This window comes from Diadema antillarum, unplaced genomic scaffold (assembly GCF_040938485.1).
Source record: "Diadema antillarum isolate AM-2024a unplaced genomic scaffold, OU_Dant_1.0 scf00000103, whole genome shotgun sequence".
NCBI lineage: Eukaryota > Metazoa > Echinodermata > Echinoidea > Diadematoida > Diadematidae > Diadema > Diadema antillarum.
The window spans coordinates 363,278-381,112 of NW_027270992.1; the positions used below are offsets into that span (position 1 = coordinate 363,278).

A 17,835-nucleotide genomic window follows, 5' to 3' on the forward strand; every position below is an offset into this window, starting at 1 on the left:
TCCTCCATAGTCGACCTTTCTACACTTCCATCACACTCAGACAACTGCCTAACGTGAGTATCACCATTTCATTGTCCGCTACATGTAAACTTTTCCGTTATATCCCCCATAAATGTAACTACAACGTTAAATGTAATATAGACTTTAAATTTAGGCCTCGTTTATTAACCAAGTCAAACCTTAATTTAGTACATCTTATTTCAGCCCTAAATGTAATAATCGGAAAAAAAAAACTGATACGTTTTAACTCTAGATGCAATTACGATCCTATTATAATGTAAAGATTTAACCCTAAATGGAATTATTAGTTAGTATAGGGTCGACATTAGATTTAGAGGTGATGCAGCCATCACCAAATGTGCAATGCTAGTACGATCTTGTCATTTTTTTTAGGAGTGTCCCGTGGCTCTTTGTGCACACTGTTATCATTATTATTATTAATATTTTTATTATTATTATTATTATTATTATTATTGATATTATTGTCATTATTATTATTATTATTATTACTATCATTATTGTTATTATTCACTCTGACAGCCTACCAAAGACTCGATCAACCAGTCTCTCCATTTAGGTATTCTTAAGATAACATTAAAGGGGCTGTACATTTCTGGTTCAGGTGAGGATTTAGTTTTTAACGTTTTGCGAGATATTCAGAAACCACTCTATGAGATGTCAAAGAGCATGTAATTCTAAGGGGTATCAAAAGTTTATTTGATGAAAATCGGTTTTGAAATGGCTGAGATATCCAAAAACAAGGTGAAACAAAGAGATCCTAATAAAAGGCGTGGCCTGTCGCCTTTCATTATTATTACTTTGTTGGATATATCAGCCATTTGAAAACCAACTCCATCAAATAAACGTTGAATCCTTCTTGAAATTACATGCTCTTTCATATTTCATATGAGGTTTCTCATTATCTCACTTAGGAATGTTATAAACCTGAATCCCCATCTGAACCAGTACTGTACAGTCCCTTTAAGCCTCATTTACAGGAGTTGTAAGATTCAAGTAAAGAAAAAATAATAAGTTGAATCTTTACCCCAAGTATCGTTTCAAAAATCTTTTGTCGCAGAGTCAACATGGTCTGCAAGGTCCTCATCGCTTTCATGGCCCTCGTGGTCGTCGCTTTTGCCTTCGAGATGGAGGTCGATGACGAATTCGCCGCCGACATGGAGTTCATGAAGAGGGACCCGGTCATGCAGGACTTCTACCTCGCCGAGAAGAGGGGCAAGAGCATGAGGAAGTACAAGCGTAAGTAACATGAACCCTGCATGACTAAGGTTAGATGCGCATGCACTTGCATGAATAACAACCCCCCCCCCCCCCCCACTCAGGCGGTCAGTCATACACATAAAGTTATGCTCCAGATTCTTTTTAGAATTTTAGGATTCCTTTTCGGATGGGAAGGGGTTAGAATTTTGACAAACTATCACAGGCTTTGAAAGGGAATCCAGCAAAAATTACACTTTATCGAGGTATCTGGAAGGGAAGCTAGCAAAACAGCATGACGTATGTACAGTGCTTATGGCTAAATGTGACCCTGCACCTCAAAACAAACAAAAAGTCGCAAGACATGAATTTTTAGTGTTCTATTCTGAAAGAGCAGACTTTAAGCTTTAAAATTATGTATAACTCAAATCAAATGGACTCTCCTAACCTATCTAAATATTGGAAAGAAAGTACAAACTCAGGAAAAGTGTGAACTGAGAAAAGAGGCTCTGAAGTACAGTGTCTATTCAAGCGTTTAATCTTTACCAAACCGTGCTGGCTGTGCGATGAATAGGACAAAAAACAGGAAGTAAACCGCCAGAGTAACGACAATGACGGAATTATCAGATTAAACTGAAATTAAGCATGCCTCATTAACACATTCTGTCCATAATTAATGCCAACTTTCAAAGCAGTAGCACTATCCTTTCAAAAGTTATTAGAGTTGAAAGTAAAGAGTGTGGACAAGGTTTTTCAGAAATGCAAAAGGGATTCTAAAGACACACCTAATCACACTATTCTACCAAAATGTTCGAGATAAACTGCTAAAAAACACACTTTCCTGCCCGTTTTATGATACCAAATTTTAGCATAATGTAAAAGAAGACCCGCTCTTTCAGAAAATATGAAAAAGTCAAGTTCGGCTAGGTTGACCCATTTCACTTATTTTCAGTCCTCACGCAAAATCAGTGTGTGCGACTTTACGTTCGTTTTGAGGTGCACGGTCACAAATGTCCTGAGAAAAGAATCCCGGCCCGCTGTGCCTGGCAGCAAAACATACACATAAATCAGGGAGGTGCATCTCCCTGCATCAATATATGAGGGATATTCGGGAGATCTGGCAAACACCAAGAACTCCCACTATATTTCGTGGGTTTTTTTCGGGGATGTCAAACTAACCCCATTCGGGACCCTATTTCAGGATAAGTTGGGAAAGATTTGATAACTATGCCTGATTAAGAACATTATTCATGGAGAAATACTGAAACTCTCTATATATCATTCGATTTTATATTTTCTGAGATTTTTTTCTCGACTTGAACCCCTAAAAATAATTACTTTTCCCTCCAGATTTAACCCAAAATCGGGAACGCACATGCGGTACAGATGACCTCCAGTACCTAATGAGAAGGGGATAAAAACCTGCCTTATTTATTACTTCGTAAGATGTGATCATAATGATATCAAGGTGATTTTGGCGACATGTTAGATTTTTAAATAGTGATACGTGCTTTCTGTGGTTGATAAGTGTTTTCCGTTCTCATGAACAATTGGTTCAGTCTTTTTGATTCCTCTGACTTTCAGGTCTTAAAGGTCCTGTTCACCTTTGGAAGCAGTGATTCAAATGTTCAAGATATCACTTTTGATGCATATGTGTATCTCAGTTGTATCACAAAACATCCTACCATGAATTATAAAATTTTTGCAATGAAGCCTAAAATATAAGGATATATCAATATATTTCTCATTAGATCATAACTGTGGGCGGTTTAGCCTGGAAATCTTTTTTATAAACTATTGTTCACATTTTGTATATTTAACAATACTTAACATCGATTATACTTCTTCAAATTTTTAAATTGTTTGTTTCTATCCCTAACTCACATTTTAGAGCTATTTTCAAGCGCCGATGATGGGTTTTGGTTTCATCTGCAAATGATAAGTTGTGCCTTTAATATGATTAAAAACATAGCAACAAAGGGAGAGATAAGCTATTACCTTGTCAAATATTGTACGGTTTTGTCAGAAGCTATCTGTACATTGTTAATGAAAATACAAAATGTTAGATAGATGTAATGAAGAAAATGAGTTGAATCCCCTTTCTAGGTCTCATTCATTTATTTTGTTTCTTTATTCGTCATTTTATTTCGGGGCGATGTGACAAAGTGGATAAGACTCTCGACTCTCAATCGGAGGACCCGAGTTCGATTCCCTCAAAGTGCTTACGTCCTTGGACAAGTTAATTTTACCCACCATGTCCCTCTCGACCCAGGTGCATGAATGGATACGTGGTAATGCTAGGGTAATAATAATGGCAGGGCCCTCTGGTAGAGCAGTGACAACACTGAAGAGGCTACCCTGGGTAGATAGGACTTTATAACATAACATAACATAACATGATATATTCCTCCACTCTGTTCGCAGCGTGTGCTAACCAGATAAACTCAGACCAGACTTGCTGGTGCACCCGACGAGGAAACCAGTTCGCCTTCTGCACAGGTGAGCTTTTCTTATATGTTTGTCTGTCTGTTTCGGTGCGTCCGTGAGAGAAGAGAGAGAGAGAGAGAGAGAGAGAGAGAGGGTGTTTAGTGTAACTTTGCTCTTGTGTTTTGCTTAATGTCTGTATCAATCAATGTCTTTTTTTTTGGCTTTAGCCTTTCCCACTTTGCATAAGTCAAGTGAGTAATACGTTGTATCGCTCTTTCCTTCAGCTTAAAGAAAAAGTTTCTTCATTTTTATTATATATATATATATATATATCACTATATATTACATATTGTTTACTATAATTACATATTATACTGCGATTCTTCATTTCAGGAGCTGCCGGAGGAGAGGGCATCTAAAAAGGAACTCCGTCACGACCCCTTCAATGACCCCTGACCCGAATTACAACCGGAAAAAGCCAGGACACGTTCAACGACCAAGAGAATGTCATGTAGATTCTGATGTAGCAGCTGCTATAATCACTTGTTAGTTTCTATGATTTTTAACCCAGATTTTGCCATGGCCTAGAATAAACACGAATATTTTAAAAAACGGTTGCGTCGCATAGCGTTGTTTAGACCTAGTCTTGTCGTCTGTCTATTTTTGCAAATAATTCTAAGAATGGTGAGAGAATTGTTGGTATGATGAAGGTGTTTTGCTGTACTAGAAATGGAGAATGTTAGTAGGAGTATAAGATAAACAAGAACAAACAAAAAGAGGTGTACATATCTATCTCTCTCTCTTTAGATCCACAAGCACTCACTCAGACATTGACAATATGATATATAAATATACACACACGTATATATAAATGTACAGTATGATATGTGCATTTAGTGTCTGTAAAACACAGAGTAACAAAAGTAGTATCAGGAACTGGCAGGATTATGATGATAGAGAGTGACACCAGTTGCGCAAGACACTACGCATTATTGGGATAAGATTATTCGAAAAGAAAATTCATATACATTGTAGGTGTCAAAAAAACCCCACCATTTTCTACTTTTGATCTGTAATAGTTACGAAACTATACATACCACTGTCATTGATATGAGTTATAGCTGAATAGTGTATAATTTAGTTGAAGGTGATTCGAATATGAAAGCATGAATCATTTTTTTTTATAAAATCCATGATTAATTCTAAAGTTAAGTTCCAGATTTTGGTCGAATTTGAACTCTCTGTACAAAATCAAACTTTACACAAGAACCAATGATTTGTATGAGAATGTGTGCTTCCAATGACCCTTAACAATAGACATGAATACCACAAATACCACCTTTTCAGAGCTCTGCTGACTAGGCTTCTGGTCTCTTGCTCAGACGCGCATGGATGCTTTATTAATAATTCATGATGGATTGCCCAGGGCATCTACTGCTAGTCTGAATTCATGGTAAGGGGTAAAATGCATGCACATGAAAAAAGTAAGCACATGTTTTCATGTGCTTGCATACACTACATTTCAGGATGAATAAAAGACTAGCTGTGATAGTGTAATAGAGCATTCAAACCCTGGCCATTGTTTAGGACCATTGTCTGGGTGTTAACCACACACTCCCATACACACCAATTAACCCCTGTGCAAAGTGAAAGTTTTGAACAGAGGGTTGAAAATAGAGCAAAATCTGAAACCTTACTTCAATAAAAATAAATCTTGAGTTTATTGAAACTGATTTATGCTCCATTTTCAACTTACCTTCAACAAAATTGTACACTTTATCAGTTATTGCTCATACCAATTTCAGTGTTTTTTTATATATAGTTTTTGACATATTAAGGATCAAAAGTGGGAAATGTTTTAAGATATACATAATATGATATATGATATATAGATATGTATTATGATATTCAATGTAGCAAACCACTCTTTAACTTCAGGATCGGATTTGATAAATCATCATGTTATATATCATGCTAAACACAAGGCAAGGCTTATGATATCAAAATACAAAGTTAAACTGATTTTAAATGACAGTTGTTTTTTTTAGCAACACCACAATTGGTACAGGTATCATTTTTTTTTCAATTTAATTTTCAATGAATTTATACTGTATCTCAAAACAATAGGTAATGCACTATACATAATATTGTAATATGAAATATCATATTTTCATCACATTTAACATTACAATTCGTTCGATTGCTATCAATGGAAATTGTAGTGTAAATGAAATAAATAAACCAGGAAATACAGCATGTATTACAAGTTGTACTGTTACTCGTACAGAAATGAAAAGTCTGTAAGGTAAAGGTCTGAGGGGTAAGAGTGATTTAATGATATAATAACGTTGCTTGATAGAAAGACTGAATTTACAAACAAACCTAACGAATCTGCATCAATCAAACCTGTAAATGTCTTGGAAGGCATGTATCAAACTGTCCACTGTCGAAATCAGTTGAAATCCTTTCAATTTATGACTTTCTCGCGTTTTTCTTTTGTTTATGTCTATAATGACTACACCCTTACCTGGTTTGCAGTTTTCACAAGTCTTCAATGACACGATGAATAACATTAATTCCTTCTTCTTACGTCATAAATAATGTTTAATGTCATATCAACGTGGTACTAAATGATGCAGGAATAACACGTGCAGAGAGAGAGAGAGAGGGGGGGGGGAGGGAAATAGAAGATATAAAGTGAACAAGACGAGATTATCATTTTTTTACATTAATTTAGTATCTTGCTTTTTGAAAGTTTGTTTTCTGTTGTGTTACTCTTTGCGGCACTTTTAGTTATTGATTGTTGCTTGATGTACTGTTAAATCTATATTCATGTAGTGATGGGCAGTGTTTTATACAATATTATATCATCTAATTTAGGGATTGTAATGAAATCATAGCTGTGTTACATGTATTTTACATTTGAATCGTTCTATGTTCGTTCTATGTGTCTTCTATTGTTCTAAATGTATTGTTGTGTATACAGCCATGATATTTGTTTATATTGAAGATGTATGTATTTTTTTTTTGCACTTTACCGTTATTTATGTATGTATGTTGACCCATATGGAAACCAGCTCTGCTGATCACGGTGTTCAACCCCATGAAGTGGCAATAAATTCAAATGCATAATTAGTTATAACATGGCGTTGATCCATGACATTAGGTGTTTTTTCTTTTCTCTGTTTAGTTTTAAAGGTCATGGTAATTGAGTTTATCTCAAAGTCATTTAATTGGGGCTCTACCAGTCATGGGTTTCCTAAATTTCAGTGGCTCTGGCCACATTTTCAATTATTATGTCAAGGCTAGGAAAATGAAAATGCTTTAGCAGTTTGATCAAGAACATGTTTTGTGTATCGATAGGTATATCGTCGAGTGTAAAAGACTGTACAATATCACTAAATTTGATTTAACAAACTAACTTTTGATTTTATTACGCTCCCCTACTTTGGTTCTTGCGACTGCAAGTGTTGCAAGTGATGTTACAAGTACATGTATTATTGTTCGGATTATTTTTTAACATAAAAATGGACAAACTGCTATTGTATAGTAATAATTGTAATAATCATTGTAACTCAGTTATGCTTGTTTCATAGTTTTTTGATCAGACAGTGAAAATGAATTAAAATCAATCAATCAATCAATCAATCAATCAATCAATCAATCAGTCAATCAATTAATCAGTCTATCAATCACAATTACAAATCACTAATCAATCATTTATGAACAATAAATAATTAGTAAAAAAGACAAACTCACATCAATAAGCCCTCGACCTTCCTTTTCCGTGACTTATTCACGGAACATTTCCAATTCCATTTCTACGTTTTTAGGTAGATATAATATTACCTTTTTCTCATAGTATAAACAAACAACATCATGAAACGCCATCACCAGAGAAACCAAACATAGATAAATGCATAATTGGCATAAATAACATAAATAACATAAATAGATTAAAAAAGGGAATGTGAAACATTCTTGTCAATCTTTTAATATTTAGAATATAACAATCTTACCAACATCCAAAAAATGCTTAGAGATTCCATCGAGGTATAATACTTTGAATATGAGGTGTTGAGCATGAGATTGTTTAGACGCATGCTAGGTAAGGGAAAATATGGTGATAGCTACTTATAGAGTCACAGCATACGAATGTAAATGTAAATGTGATATTTTGTGTGTGTGTGTGCATTTAATTATCAAACATTACACATTTCCATTTGACTATATAGATTTATTGATTCCACTTTAATGTTAAGAACAATGGGGTGATAATTGAAATCTTTTACCGTTCAAAATTGTGTTCAGCATACAACGATAATACACACTGTCTGAAAACTATAAAGTCCTTGGTCTTTTAAAAACCTAGAGTTGTCAAGGTGATGATTGCCAACTGTTTGCCACACAAGCAAGCAGACATTCATCAATTCAAAAACGCCAAATTTAGGTCATGGCCCTTTGAGAAAGTAAGACTTTAGCTTTTAGCAGAATATGGAAACGGGAAAGATTTTCAGGAAGGAAGGGATGGTCTCCTTTTTATACTTTTAGTCTGTAATAAAGAAAAAACGGTTCTGTCTTGAAAACTTAGGTTAAAGCATAAACTCCAAAGGATTTTAAATGATGTATTTATCGAAAATCTGGAGGAGTGGAAGTTATAACTGGGGCATGACGGACGTTCAACACCTGTGAGTATATTCTTGAAGACTGACTCTTTATTCTCACCTTAACGTAACAGATCGATGACTCATACAAACAGGAACTGATTGCTCGTCAAAAGGACATCATCACTTCGATTACGTGGGATATGAAATACATGACCAATGGAGCCTCAAACGCATATCAGCTAAGCGAGAATTGGCCAGATGGAAGGGTTCCATTTTGCTTTGATTATATGACTTTGTTTGCTTCTACACATAGAGAAAAAAGAACAGGGAAAAGTTAATTTACTTAATAGGGAATCAGGAAGAAATTTCACGTCAAATAACAACGTAAGTAGTCTTTCCTCTCCCCCCCCCCCCACACACACACAAACATACACAATCTCTCTTTTTCTATCGCTTGGTAATTATTTTATTGGATTAGCTCTGATCAAGAAATATATAAAAGGCAGTCGTTTGACGGGTAAAGATCATCAGACGCCTCCAAGAGAACCTCAACAGTCGACCTTCCAACTCACATCCATTACAACTACGTGAGTATTACCGTCGTATTCTCAGCACCCTAGCTTTAACTTTTCCGTTGTATAACTTCTACAATCCATGTAGTAACAGCATCAAATTTGATATAAATCATAAATATGGTTCATTTTAAGCCTTAATGTGATATCAACCCTAAATAGAATTATTCTAACGCTATTATGTAAGCTCATAATAATCAATTCAAACCTAAATGTACGAAATTTTAACCCAGGCCTGAACGATTGCTGAATGTCATACCAAAACAAGAAACAATCCTGAATGTTGAACATTTCAAGCATGATTTATGATATCGACTCTGAAAACAATGAGTTTTTCCCATAAATTTAGTTAAGTCAGTATACTAGTCAGTATGTCAACCAATTCACATGCAATGAAAATGGTAGGCCTATCTTGGCAGGTTGGTGAGGAAAAGGTCTAATGGCTCTTTATACATATCATTGTTCAAAAATTTTTATTTTGATTGTCTTCCAGATGTTCTATCAATGAATCACTCAATTTTGATTTCCTCAAAGATAAGGTGACGATAGATTGCAAGGGCAGTTTAACAGTAAGGATAAATAGTAAAGATAGTAAAACAAGCTATATGACAGGTGAGCCAAAATGAAATTGCATGTATGTATATATATATATTCATATACATGTAATATATATATATATATATATATATATATATATGTGTGTGTGTGTATGTGGGTATTTGTGTGTGTGTGTGTGTGTGTGTGTGTGTGTGTGTGTATGTATATTATGTACATATTAAATAGAAATCAAATTCATGTTGCCATTACCATGAGATTATTTCGGCACACAAATTTTCGAGCTATTCGCCCTTTCTCAAATGCTCTTGATTCACAAGAACACTTGAGAAAGGGTGAATCGCTAGAAAATTTGTGTGCCGAAATAAACTTTTGGTATTGTATATGATATATATATATATATATATAAAATTTTATATATATATATATATATATATATATATATATATACATGAAGAACTTGCTTCGGAAAGGCGCTAAATCCATCATTTTTCAATGGATTTAGCGCCATTTGGTTGCAAGCTCTTCATGTACATATATATATATATATATATATATATATATATATACATATGTGTGTGTTTTCTTTTGTCTTAGAGTCATCATGGTTAGCAAGGTCCTCATCGCTTTCATGGCCCTCGTGGTCGTCGCTTCAGCCCTCGAGTTCGCCGAGGGAGATGAGTACGCCGCCGACATGGAGTTCATGAAGAGGGACCCGGTCATGCAGGAGTTCTACCTCGCCGAGAAGAGGGGCCAGAGCATGAGGAAGTACAAGCGTAAGTATCACTTGCATTTGTCTGCTTTTCTAAAACCTGCCTCTACATTTCTTTAAGATGTGATGTTATTCTTATGCATATTGAAGAGTTTAAATAAAAAAGATATATATATATATATATATATATATATATATATCCATTTCATTAATTTGAGATATGTGATATTAAAACTGCTGAAAAGCAAAGAAAGTAATAAAATATATTCGAATGTCCTAGTAGATTACACGTCATATATTTCCAAAGAGTGCGTTTAATATGATCATATATAATTGGTTGCTGAAAATTATTGTTTGTCATTGCTAAGTAACTTCATAACGTAACCTTTTGTTTGGATATTCCCATTAGGACAGATTTCAATGTATGAATTTTGATTCTTCATCTATTTATTCATATGTGCGTAAAAGTGTTCTCTTAAACAAATCCTTACAGTACTTTTGAAGCTCTCCATGCAAGCTTTTCTTTGTTTGTGATACAAAGTTTTATTTTAAAAAAAGGTCAAACCTAAGTCACATGTGTTTTTCGAATATCGTACAGGTTTGACAGAATCTATGTATACATTGGAAAGAAAAAAAATAAAAGTAAGATCAAAGAAATTAATAAGATGAGATGACCAAATTATGAACATATCTTATATTATGGAGAGGGTTTTGTTTTTTTTTTTTTATCCTGGCTCCCACTCATTTCCTTTTTTCCCCGCCAATTTCTTTGCAGCGTGTGCCACCCAGCTGAACGAGGACCAGACCTGCTGGTGCAGTCGACGAGGTGGCAAGTTCGCCTTCTGCTCAGGTAAGCTGTTGTTAGATAACAATATCCTTGTCTGCCTGTCGGTGTACATGTGAGTGTGTGTGTTATGGTTTAACAAAACGGACGTCTGTTTCTTTTAGTTGCCTTTGAAAGCGATTGTTTAGATATATAGGATTTTACTTGATATGTAACGTTGGTATATTCTCTTTGTTTAAGCCTTTTCTTGTCACTAAGCAAACGTAAACTATATTGTTCTTTTACTCATCGTTCTACTTTTTTATCATCTGTTATTTTCGTTTTTCATTTCAGGAGCTGCCGGAGGAGAGGGCATCTAAACCAGAAATCCGCCATGACCCCTCAAATGACCCCTGACCCGAGTCACTCTCGGAAAGAGCCAGGACAGGTTCAATGACCACGCGAATGTCATATAGACTTTGGAGTATATAGCCGCTGCGATCATCAAGTGTTAGTTTTTGTTCCTGATTTTCGCCCCAGAGTATGCTATGAAATAGATTGAAGCAATAAATCTTATATAAAACTAAAAGGCTATGGCTGCTCGGTGTTGTTTAGTTTTGGGTCTCGTGGTCTGTCAACGTTTGGCAAACAGCTCTCGTGATTATGTAAGAAGAGCGTGATATGAAGATGGTGTTTTGTTGTTTTGCTTTGGTGAGGATGAAGAGTGGTAGGAGGAGTATAAGAGAGATAAGAACGAACAAGCAGGGTTGCAAACATCTATCTGTCTTAATTTCTTAATCTCCATATACATATACAATCGCATATAGTGTGTACATGGTAATATACACACAATATATAATTACTTACGATTGTATATATATATATATATATATATATATATATATATATATCTCCATATAATGTATATACATACATAGATAAATATACATCTTATACATACATACATCACACATATGCACATTTATAGCTTTAATTGTCTCTAAATCACAAAGTTGCAAAAGCATTGCTAGGATCAAAATTTAACGAAACCGAATAATTTTTATTATATTTTGAGGGACACCATTTCTGCATTATCATTGTACTTGAACAAATTGTTTATGATATGCACTATAATAATATGTACTTAAAAAATATTCAACAAAACTGTATACACGATACAATAGATAATACTAGTATGTTTATTGAGTCATGTAAACAAATGACGTGCATCTAAATTTCATTTGGAAATGTAATAGTTACATTGTACTTAATTTGTTTCTTTGAAATTGTCATATTATATGTTTTGGCCGGAAATGAAATAAAAATGAAATGAAATGAAATACAGAACGACTATAGTTTAAGCGTAGCTTGATATGCTTGCAGCTGTTATACATAAACAATAATACACACAGAGAAGAAAATATATATAGGGAAGTGCGTCTTATGTAGAGAAATGTATAGAATAGAAGAAAGAAAAAAAAGGACAGGAATAGTTTGCCTACTTCAGAAAAGGTTTGCCTATTGTTCACACAAAATGATACTCAGCTTAAACAGTACCTATGAATACGTTATCAACAGGTTCATGGGAGTATAGGGGGTATTTTGCCCACACATCCAATGTTGAGGTAAAAAATAAGAAGAAAGACCTTTTAAAGTGGAATATTTCTTAGAGTAAACAAAAAACAACAACAAAAAAACTGCCAAACCCAGATCATTTATTTTATAGAATTGGCCACACAAACAAGCAATCCTCGATATTCTTTGAGAACATCGGTAAAACAGATAAAATAAGTTTGCCAGTCTCAATATTTTTTTTTTCTAGGAATGTTAATGTGAACAAGAAATTCCCCCTTTTTTCGACTTAGCAGAAATTTGAAATAATAGAACTGCATCATTGAGAATCTGGTAAATTTTCTAGCTGAAGATATCACTGGCAGATTCACCGATTGTACTATTTCAGTATTTACGGTTGTCGTCTTGATTTCATGTTATTTTCATCTTTATTTCATTTTAATCGAGTACACGTACGGTGTATATACCACAAGTTATTTTGTCTTGACCTTCATGTGTGTGTGTGTGTGTGTTTGTGTATGTGTGTGTGTGTGTTTGTGCGATACATTCTCTTGCATGAGATTCGGTTATCAACTTTATTATGATTGTGAAGGCCTTCATTTGATTTTGAATCATCATTATACGTGCGGTTTGTTTTTGTTCTTAACGTTATTTCCCATTCTTTTTTTGTCCGATACTTCTTAATTTTCAAATAATTTGCAGAAGCTGGCATTGGAGAGGGAATATAAACAGAAATGTCGACGAATTCTCCAATCATCGAACCTCTGCTACCAGGATCACGATTTCGACAAAAGAAATGCATGCATAAAGACTACAGAAGTGACATGATGATGTCACTTCAGTTAACAGCAGCTGGCGTAGAGTATCTTTCTCTCTCATTCACATGATTATTGCTGTGGGGTGAAACCAGTAAAAGAATACCTCGCGATAATAGCACAACTATTTACATGGTGACTGTAGTCATTATTTTGATTGTCATTAATGGAATTGTAACCTAAGTACGAGAAGCAAGCCAGAAAATGAGTGTAACACACGTTGTCTCGGTGAGTCTGAGAGAGCGAGAGTGAACTATCGAGAGAAATATGCTGCTTGGAAGAAAGAATGGAGGTACAAAAAAGAAATCACCACTAACTAATATAATCAAACCTGCTCCCGTCGTGGAAGTCACATATCCAAAACGGTCGACCTCTTGATAGGCGAAAAAATATCTTCAAAGAGGTGGTAATTACTCGGAGAATACGCAGAGCCACATGCCGCAGCTAGCAAGGACAGTCTTCTATACGCACCCTGCGATTTTCGCTTGATTCACTCAACCGTAGGTACGGGGGAGTTTCTCAACTGATCTCTGCCACGTACGGCTGGGGATTCAGCAGTGCAGCTAGGCAGCTATGGCGACAGCGCCTGCAGTCTGGCAGTACAGAGGGGGAGGCAGTCAATTGTAGAGGCTCGAGAGGCCGGTGTGCTCGCCGCAATGCGGCCTAACTTCACCGTCTCCCGAGCCCCATTCGGCACGAGGCGTTCTCTAGAGATCTGTATCGATGTTCCTTTTTGAGATTGTTACTGGCAATCTTATAACAAATTAACAGCTGGTTCTCTTCAATAATTGAGGCATTTTTTATCACCGAGCGCTTTGATTGACATCTTCTTCCCTTGCGTGGTGATTCGTCGGCTTCCCTGGCCTGGGCGAGGGTTGTTATACTTGTTATATTATAGTAAGTTTAAATGTTATAAATTGTTTAACTTTCAGTGCCGCCATAGCTGGATGAGAAGACTACAGCAATTCGTGATATCTTCTCATATCGACGGTACAGTATAAAGAAAAAGTAAAGAGAATTCAACGTATTCATTTTCCGAACACAATGAAAGAGCACTTGACCTATACCTCTTTCAGAAAGCAGGGAAATTAATTACTTTTACAGTATGTCGGTATCAGGGGAAAGGAATGTGTACTTTTCATTCTTTTTTCTTTATATCATTGTCCTGCAGTGCCGTCTGGAACTGTCATAGTCCTCTCATCCACTGACGACGGTACTGAAACTTTGAAAATTCATAACTTTGCAACCGACTGTCCTATTTTTATTAAACTACACTCAATCCACATACTAAGATGTAGGTGTGTTCTCTCCCTCCCCCTCTCTCTCTTGCCGAAATGTTTGTTTCCGATAGTTGTCTTACGTTAAAGGGAATTTTACCCTATATATCGGTGTCCTGCTCTAAAGGGAAATTGTCCCCAAATATATTTGGATAAAATTTTCCTTAAGGTAAGACACCGATAGGTAACCAACATTTCGGCAAGACAAAGATAGATAGAGAGAACACATACACACATACACATACACATACACATACACATACACATACACATACACATACACATACACATACACACACATACACATACACAGACACACACACACACGCACATGCACATATACACATACACATACACATATATACATAAACACATACACATACATGTGCCAATAGACATCCTTTAGACATCCAAGTCTTCAAAGTGGCAGTTTTTACGGATCCTTTTTCCTCTCACTCTCTTCTTTTCTCCTGTTATGAATATGCATATATGCAAATTATTGCATTATGAGTAACCCACGTGGTAAGAAGTTTCGAGAGATCGCATATATCACGTTCAAGGAATAGAGGTAGATCTTACCTTCCCTCCTAAAAGGGTTGGTGGTGATGTGACATTTACAACTCTTCAGAGTTACAGTACTTATGCGTGTGTGGTTGATCGTCATAATGTCCTTCTTGAGGTCGCAACATTCTCTTGAACGCCTTATTTCTAAAGACCGATAGAACAAGCTCGACAAATCAAAAATTGGGCATCGTTCTACTCGAGACAGCAGTTTATTGATCTAAAATGCCGTAAGCGAATCATATTCAAGCAAAAACATAGAATTACAAGTGGCAGCTGCCGTCATTGCCTTTCCGTGTAATTCTTCAAGTCAGTGTTGCATAATGGTCTTTCACGTAATCGAGGTCTGGATGTGTGTTTGGTGGTCTGAAGTCGACTGCTTACAAGCCCTGTCCACCGGCAGCTCCTAAATATTGAGAAGACACATACAGGAAAAAAGAATATATAAGCAAAACATTAAAAAAAAACAGCCGCGTCATGCCTCATTAACATACTTCAGTACAACATTAGATTCCCATGCCTTTTTATTTTTACAATAAAATGCCTTTTAACAAGCTAACAAAACAAAGTAGAAGAACATCCTGCACAAATCTTCATATCTAATTTCAAATGAACTTCAGTCAATAAAAAGGATGAAACAAATAGATTTTCCAAAGTAGTCCAACATAAAGAAGAAATATGATATCTGTTGTCCAAAGGTCAAAATAATAAGGACATTATCGTTGAAATATTGCCTTCCAAATAAATCTTAGCCCAGTTAGGATGAGATGATGAAGCAATATAGGCAGAAGGAGGAAGAGAAGGAAGAAAAAGAAACATAAGTAGAGGGAAATGAAGAAACATAAGAAGAAGGTGAAGAAGAGATTACGGTCGTGTTCACTCGTATTATGTGACAACTAAGAATTCACATACATTTTGTATATACATTGCATACCAATGGTATTCGAAGAATTAATTATTGCGTCAGAGGGGGCTCATTGTTATTGCTAGTTTTTGCGGGGGTTGGGTATTTTTTAGGATACATTCATTTTAATTGTTTCAATTGGTAAAATGAAATGTAATAGCATAATCAAATAAAAACTATCTTTATAAAGGCCTACTTGTCGCTCTTAGTCAACTGTCTTTGAAATTTTGTTAAGGTGACTGACTTGGTTTTGGCCTGAAGATTTAAAGGATGTTCGAAGCAATCTCATGTGAAAAGTTCTGAAACGAAGTGATGTAATTTACTGTATTTCCATTTGCACGCATGCTCACTAAATATCAGAAGACAAACTAAATAAGTTAAGAAAAGAGTGAATAAGCAAAATTTACTATTCACTAAGTTGTATTGGCTACTTCTATAGAAGTTTAAATCCAGTTCTTACTTTATATTTACAAATAGTAATTTGAAGCCTCTTTTAAGGATCTTGAGAAAATTGAAGATCTCGTAACAAACTCTAACAACTCTATCGTCACTGGTTGTGATATTCCTGTTGTGTCGATTTTTAAGGCATGTGGCCTTGGCGTAACCATCTAAGATGAGTTTAGTTTGAAAACACACCTTAATATTATATAAACCAGCAGCTCTGTGTTTATAAAACTATAATAGAGAAACTGGAGAATGCGTCTATTTTAGTCATTTTGATAATGATAATGATTTGCTCATTAAATTCCGGAATCTCAGCTCACAGCAGGAGTCGAACGGAAACGAAATTCAGCCGCAAGGCTTGTAACTTGCAAAAGGCAATCGGATCACAAAACTCCTAACCTTTATATTCTTCATTGGATGCCGATAAAGGCCATTATGAAGATTTGACAATTGTATTCTTGATTGGAAATGCCCCACCTATAACATCTATCTACATATGCCTGCATGATGTCTTCGATTCCACCGTAATGATGAAATCTAAGGGATGATAATTTCAGGTTAGGCAGTTCGAAATTGTGTACAGCATACAAGAATACATACATTCAAATCATGAAGATCATTACCCTTTTTAAACTTAGAGTTGTCAGGTCAGGTGAGGTTAACCTATAATTGCCACACACGTCAAAAATGTGATCATCACTAAGTCTTCTTTACAGCCAAATCCTATCCTATCAAAACAACAAAATGGGGTCATAGCACTTTGAGGAGATGTGTCATCCTCTTTTAGCTAGAAATGGAAAAGAAAAGAAAAATTTAGGGAGGAGGGGGTTAAGCGAAAAGTCCAAAGGATTTCAGATGGTTACTTTACAGCCAAGCGTAAAAGTTACAAATGGAGCAGGACGGAAAGGCATCACATAACTATGAGCGCATTCATTCCGGAAGACTTTTTATTCTCACTTCAACGTTACATTCCCCTAAGACTGCTTATTAAACATGGGCGTTCGTTGAAACATAAACAGTGACAGATTGTCCGACGAAAGAACATCATCATTTCTACTGAGGTTAGGATGAAATCCATGACCAACCGAGCCTTAAGAGTAGCTAAGCTACGCACAGCTTGGCCAGATGGAACTCTTAAATTTTTTCAATGTTTTGTTTTGTTTTGGTTTTTTTTTTTTGGAAAAAAAAAGGGAGTGCCTACAGGGTACGGTTAATTTACTTTTTAGGGATTGGCGAGCAAATACCTGGTATTAACAACGCATATGGTCTTTCCTCTTTCCTTTTATCTCTTTATGTCACGGGATGTGGTTATGAGACATGTTCGTTACATCAAATGGGATTAGCTCTCATCGAGAAATATATAAATGGCAATCGTTCGACGGGTAGCAACCACCAGACGGCATCCAGAGTT

At 35.5% G+C, this 17,835-nt stretch overlaps 2 protein-coding genes across 2 annotated transcripts; both read left to right on the top strand.

The window, feature by feature from the left end:
• Positions 1-4,061, top strand: LOC139718986 (uncharacterized). The gene is made up of 4 exons (XM_071630426.1): positions 1-53; positions 1,079-1,257; positions 3,640-3,714; positions 4,036-4,061. The coding sequence occupies exons 2-4, from the start codon at positions 1,086-1,088 to the stop codon at positions 4,059-4,061; spliced, it is 273 nt and encodes a 90-aa protein (XP_071486527.1). The 5' UTR covers positions 1-53; positions 1,079-1,085.
• A 5,919-nt stretch (positions 4,062-9,980) lies between these two features.
• Positions 9,981-11,231, top strand: LOC139718988 (uncharacterized). The gene is made up of 3 exons (XM_071630427.1): positions 9,981-10,152; positions 10,864-10,938; positions 11,206-11,231. The coding sequence occupies exons 1-3, from the start codon at positions 9,981-9,983 to the stop codon at positions 11,229-11,231; spliced, it is 273 nt and encodes a 90-aa protein (XP_071486528.1).
• The last annotated feature ends 6,604 nt before the right edge of the window (positions 11,232-17,835 follow it).

Coding starts and splice junctions, on each gene's coding strand:
- LOC139718986 (XM_071630426.1), top strand. CDS start 1,086: ATGGTCTGCAAGGTCCTCATCGCTTTCATGGCCCTCGTGGTCGTCGCT. Junction 1,258..3,639: donor GAGCATGAGGAAGTACAAGC/GTAAGTAACATG, acceptor CTCTGTTCGCAG/CGTGTGCTAACCAGATAAAC. Junction 3,715..4,035: donor CCAGTTCGCCTTCTGCACAG/GTGAGCTTTTCT, acceptor TCTTCATTTCAG/GAGCTGCCGGAGGAGAGGGC.
- LOC139718988 (XM_071630427.1), top strand. CDS start 9,981: ATGGTTAGCAAGGTCCTCATCGCTTTCATGGCCCTCGTGGTCGTCGCT. Junction 10,153..10,863: donor GAGCATGAGGAAGTACAAGC/GTAAGTATCACT, acceptor ATTTCTTTGCAG/CGTGTGCCACCCAGCTGAAC. Junction 10,939..11,205: donor CAAGTTCGCCTTCTGCTCAG/GTAAGCTGTTGT, acceptor TTTTCATTTCAG/GAGCTGCCGGAGGAGAGGGC.